Source organism: Callorhinus ursinus, unplaced genomic scaffold (genome assembly GCF_003265705.2).
Source record: "Callorhinus ursinus isolate GAN/ISIS: 27379988/994484 unplaced genomic scaffold, GSC_fseal_2.0 scaffold10, whole genome shotgun sequence".
Lineage (NCBI taxonomy): Eukaryota > Metazoa > Chordata > Mammalia > Carnivora > Otariidae > Callorhinus > Callorhinus ursinus.
The window spans coordinates 27090917-27096916 of NW_027397072.1; the positions used below are offsets into that span (position 1 = coordinate 27090917).

General features: G+C 40.4%; 1 protein-coding gene across 3 annotated transcripts in view; it reads left to right on the forward strand.

Annotated features, from left to right (window-relative positions):
- The window catches only part of TTC27 (tetratricopeptide repeat domain 27), a 169398-nt gene extending 163893 nt beyond the window's left edge, over positions 1 to 5505 (forward strand). For all 3 annotated transcript variants that reach the window (XM_025868026.2, XM_073897248.1, XM_073897247.1), the window contains 2 exons: positions 1543 to 1643; positions 5266 to 5505. In XM_025868026.2, coding sequence (XP_025723811.1) covers positions 1543 to 1643; positions 5266 to 5388 — 224 coding nt within the window. In that variant the 3' untranslated portion in view covers positions 5389 to 5505. The remainder of the gene's footprint in view (positions 1 to 1542; positions 1644 to 5265) is intronic.
- The last annotated feature ends 495 nt before the right edge of the window (positions 5506 to 6000 follow it).

Genomic DNA, 6000 nt, shown 5'->3' on the forward strand with positions numbered 1-6000 from the left:
CTCTTCTGTTTTCTGGGAAAGGGTAGGCAAAAGCTGGTTCCTTCTTTGCCATCCAGGGACTTTCAAAATAATAGTTATGCATTTTAACTATAGTCTGCCTGGAGGAAGCACTGCTATCTTGGATTTCCTGATGATTTGGAACAGCATTTTATTTCTCTCCCTTTCTAGAACTCTTTGTCTCTAGTGCTTTTTGGAAATGGGATTAAGCAAGGGGTGTAATAGTGTTTTTGTCTTTTTGCTCTATTTTTTTTTATTTTTTCCTGAATGAAAATAAGAATTTAAAAAAAAAAGAAGCTGTTTCTGATACGTTCCTAGGTATTTAACAGCCCAAATACCTCAGCCATGGTAGTATAGTGTTCTTCTCCTAAGGCACACAGACATCAGAATCCTCACTATCTCCAGGTTGACTGTGCTCTTTGAAAACGAGTTGCACATTGTTGATTACCATGCATTGTTTCAACCCTTAGCTGAGAAATGTCAAAGTCTAATAAATTATTTTGAAATGAGAATGTCAAACTTGGTTCTCACCAGCCATGGAAGATATTAAATAATGATAAAACGATTTTCCAGGCACAGGCAATCCCCACCAATTGATGAGAGTTTGCATGCAAGAAGGACACCTATTTTCCATTCCTGGTCTAAGATCTAGGGCACTGAGTGACTTTCATCGTTGCACTGTTTAGTGTAGTTTTAAAATAGGATCTGGTTATCGGTCTGCTTTGTGGCAAGCGTAATTTAGAAGAACAAAACCAAAAACAAACCATGGAGAGATATCAGGCATTGTATTTTTACCAAGCTCTTCCCTTGTTCTTATAAAGCATTAATAGCCAGGCCTTCTGCTAGGGAGGATTACCCCTCTTGATAATTTCACGTTTTAGGAAGATGGGCTCCCTGGCTCACTGGACACAGCGTTGTCACGCATGAGTGGCGTTGTTCTCTCCCACTCCCTGCTGATGCCAAGCGCCGCCCAGCAACCTGAGAGCCCGGGTGTGGTCACCGCTGAACGCAAGCACATAGGTTGTTGAAATCACTTCTTCCAGAATGGGGACGTAAACCCGGAGTAGGAAAATGCAGTTAGAATTGAGCTGTAAATACCTGGATGTTGCTTCACTGGACTGGTGTCATGGGCCACTGTGAGCCCCCGTTAGGGACCTGGTGCTCCGGGAGGCTACACTAAAGATCTGCTACATCTGGTTTTGCCCTCTGTGGGCACCTTGTGTTCAGTTAGATTTTGTCTCTTTTTGTCTAATTTCACAGTGTGTGTGTGTATGTGTGTGTGTTTAGGGTCTCTTCCCAGTGATCTGTAACTTACCAAAAATCACCTATTTCCCCTCAGAATTCTCCATTTAGCAATAAGCGTGAAGAAGGATATGGGGGAAATTATGCACATAATTGTTGTCCTTTTGCCAAAACAAAATCTTTCCATGTGGGAATATTTCTAAAGTCTGTACTATAAAATCCTAATTAAGTAATTGTTTTTGGCACTTGTAAATTATCGTTACCAGTATTTAACGCATGTTTTCTTCCATACTTATGTTTCAGTGGCTATAAAACACAGTAAAAACAAATCCAGTCCCCAGGAGGCTGTACAGGTGCTTTCTTCAGTTCGACTCAATTTACAGGGCCTGTTATCTAAAGCAAAGGTGAGAGTGATTTAAAATGTGATTTAACTCAAAGTATCATAGGAAGAAGGGTCTCTAAATCTTCTGCTCTTAAATCTTCTTGTACATCAGGGCTGATTTTAGGCCTACGTTACGTTTTGGATATCAGCCCCCAGGGTTCAGTTGGACTGGTGGGGGTATTATTGGCCCAATGGCTGGACTCCTGTGGGTAACTTGGGAGTCTTTGAAATTAATACTTATAACCCAGCCCTACTGCTTTCTTGAATTTAAATTAAAACAATGCTCTTCTTCTTGTCACTTTTTCCAAAGTGTGACATATATGCCACTGACAGCACGTGGCTGAACTTTTGATTTTAATGTGTATTTATTTCAGCACATGTTAGAAAAACTATAACTAGCACTTCAGATCTACATTTTCCTGAATATTATTGCTTGTTTTTCATTTGCAGTAATGTAATGTTTCCTTTAAAAAAAGACTTTTATTTAAGTTTAAGAAGTTGATTTTGAAACAAATATTAAGTAGGTAGTATATGGATTTCACAGAGATTAAGGTCGGTGCGTGACTCAGGTTTGACAACTAAAACATTTACCATCAATCTACAAATGCCACCTTGTGAACTAGCGCTGGGTTGTGGATGCCTGAGAATCCCTGAGGGAACTGGTTTGGAGTCTGAACTCGGAGTGTCTACCTGTGGCAGGTCAGGCATGGGGTGGAGCCTGGGAGATCCCTACAGCCAGTGTGGATTATACCTCTGGAAGCAAACTGTAAAGGAATATAGTTTTTTTTTTAATTAATTAATTTATTTGAGAGAGAGAGAAAGCACGAGTGGGCCGAGGGAGAAGCAGGCACCCCGCTGAGCAGGGAGCCCGATGTGGGGCTCGATCCCTGGACATTGCATCATGACCTGAGCCCAACCGACTGAGCCACCCAGGTGCCCCAAGGAATATAGTTTCTAATGCAATTCAGTGCTTTCTTTTCTCATTTTTGCTTGCCTTCACTATTTAATCTTGGGTTGTAAATGAATTCTGACACTTCTGAGAGCAAGTCTATGGCAAGTGAAGTCACTTCAGGACACATGTAAAAACCTTCCCAGAGTAGGTATGCCTTTTTATTAATTGCTTGATCTTTTCTGATGAGGGCATCATTTGTGCCCCTTTACATTATTAACTTGCTTTACTATCCTTTTAATCTGCAAGCTGGACCCAGTTTCTATAATCTACCAGGAAGAACTGTATTTCCTCCCAGCTTGGTAGGATAACTTCACAATTTTGTATCTCTCAGAAGGCTGCACAGACTCTCAAAGAAAGTCAAGGTAGCAAGCTTCTCCTGTGACTTTCCTTCTCAAATCGGGAGCTAGGTTTCCTAGTTTAGTTTTGGTTAGATTACTAACCTACCCACGATTGTTTATTTCCTCAGGAGATACTCTACTAGTTCTCTTATCTCTGTGCAAAGCTTTTTCTTATAAGTTATTACTTTTACATAAATCTGTACCTGCAAACCTAAATATCTTGTCTCTGCAGGTACTGCCCATCCACCCTTTTGTGGAAGATCCCCAAACATTGAAAATGAGGCCTCAGAACATCATCTATGTTTAGATTTTGTTCTGCTTAGATCCCAACTGGGAAAATTTGCCTCCCAGCGCCTCCTTCTGAAAGCCTGTTTTGGCTAGAGTGTTTGGGAGTCTCTGATTTTGTGGTAGATCATATGCCTTTCCTATTTTTTTTTTAACAACTTGGGTTTGCTCAGCTGAATTGCGATCCCCAAAATAACTTTTTTAGAACACTTTAAAGAGTGAAAATGAAATAGGATAGATAGCTCTATTGAATAGCTTGTAATAAGCTTGGTTTGTACCAATCTCTGATCTTTTCTTGCCGGGCCAGGGAGTTCATGGACATAAACTCCTAGAGCCTAGAGACTCATCTGAGACTCCACCAGTCCATGGGCTCCTCCCATCCCGCCACCCCCCTGGCCAGTCGCTGTGCAGATTTGCTGCAGAGGGCATGAGGGCTGTTGGGGAAAATGCCGGAGAGCCTGGAGACAGGGCAGATTTTACCACTTACGCACTTTGGGACCCTCAGCAAATAATCCATTCTTTCTAAGCCTCAGTTTCTCTCTCCTTCCTCTTTAGTTTATAGGTGAGTGATGCAGATTCATGATGATTTGCAAGCACTATAATTCTTCATAAAAATAAAATATGCTATGTGAGTCTAGGTTATTTTTCTAAAAGGTGTTTACTGATCACATTGCAACGGCTCTTATGTCATTCTCTAATGAAATGCTGTGCACGGTGTGACTACATGGTAATGTGACAAATCTTACTGAACATTGATGAAGTCCTGCATTCAATGAATGTTCTTGGCTCCAAAAATCACTGTGTGAAACTCTAAGCTTGTCCCAGTGATTATACCATCACTCAAAACATCTTTGGGACTCCCTTTTTAGAATAACCATCAGAGTATTTGTCATGTCTTATTATCTATGGTCGTGATAGTAAATAGTCATATGGTAAGGGTAAACAAGTCATCTAGTCAGGCCTGGTGAAAAATATAGACAGTGAGACTTCTGGGTGGCTCAGTCGGTTAAGCGACTGACTCTTGATTTCAGCTCAGGTCATGATCTTAGGGGCCTGGGATCGAGCCCTGTGTCGGGCTCCGTGCTCAGCACGGAGTCTGCTTGAGATTCTTTCCCTCTGCCCTCCCCCCCCTCCTCCCGTTCACACACTCTCTCTCTCTAAAATTAAAAAAAAAAAGTATGTTGAGTAAATTACATTTCTGATCAACACACAAACACACACACATGCACATTCTGGTCGTAAAATCCTGAAACTCATTTTCTTGGGTGCCTATCCTGGCTCAGCGGGCAGTTCCAAATAGAGAGGCCCTCTAAAATGCCTCAGCTATGGTGGCATTATCGTAGTATGTTGCAGTGTGCCTCCCAAGGCAATTCCTTTTACAGGAAGAGGGCACATTTATTTTTATTTTAATATGCTGGGCTTCTTTGCTTTTACCAAATCTTGATAATCTTTGTGGCCTCTGAGTCCTAAGCCGTAATAATTTTCTATATAATTGGCATAAAGGGGTATGATTTGTATGAGCTTGAATATAAAATATATTCATTTTGCTTATATACACAATGAATAGATTTGTTTTGTTTGGATGAAAAATGTCCATTCATCCTGAAGCCATCATATGACATCAAAATGAATAACCAGGGGACACCTGTGTGTCTCAGTTGGTTAAGCATCTGCCTTCGGCTCAGGTGATCCCAGGGTCCTGGGATCGAGTCCCACATCGGGCTCCTTGCTCAACAGGGAGCCTGCTTCTCCCTCTGCCCCCCCCCAACTCGGGGCTCTCCCTCTCTCTGACAAATAAATAAAATTAAAAAAAAATGAATAGTGTTCAGGGCAGCCATTTTTAAGAGCAGAGCTCATTTGAATTTACAAGTTCAGGCATGTTGTTTGATGCCTGGTTTAATTTTGCAGCTTGTACATTTCCAGGATGGTGAACAGAACAAACATTAACCATTGCTACTACCATGTGGTATTATTAGATATAGGGAATTTTAATTCTATCCTCTGTACCTATTTTATTTTAAAGAGATTGTCATTGTTTTGATAGTTCTCCTTTGTTCTTTATGTTGCAGCAACTTTTTACAGATGTGGCAAGTGGAGAAATTTCCAGGGAGTTAGCTGATGAAAAAGCAGAGATGGACGCCCTCGTCTTAGAGCTGCAAGGCCTAAGCAACCAGTTTCGAAACCAGTACTGACCATCCTGGGAGCAGTTTTTGGAAAAGGAGCGCTTACCTTCTGAATTTCTCTTACACCTGTGTATCTGAAACAAAAGATAATTGATTTTTTAAAATAAATTTCTCTTTAATGGCTAACATTTTTGTTTTGTGATTTTTCCACGTTTGGACTTTCCGAAGTATGTTAATTAAAAGTTCCCTGTTTCTTTAGGCTTAGTTGCAGTTGAATTTAGTATATTCTTTTGTATTCTGTGCTGAAGTATTTCGGCACTAAGAGAAAAAATTATAGTTTTCTTTTTAGCATAGGGTTTATTCTCTCTCAGCCTAAAATGAATTAGAGCATCCTTTGGAAAGACTTAGTCTGTAACAGGGAAAAAAATCTGCACACTACAAGTCTGTGGAATCATTGGATCGGCTGCATTATTATCCAAAAATGATAAAAAGTAGATAGGATGACAAATGTTTTTCCTTCTTGAGATTTTGTATTTGTGTCAGAAAGATACAGGCTTGGCTAAATTAGAAATGTGGGCATACTTTAGCTTCTAAATCAAGAAAATGCAAGAAAAAAAATGACATAACCCAAATTTTGATTGAGCCATTAACCACTACTAACCAGGCTGACCCTCCTCATTT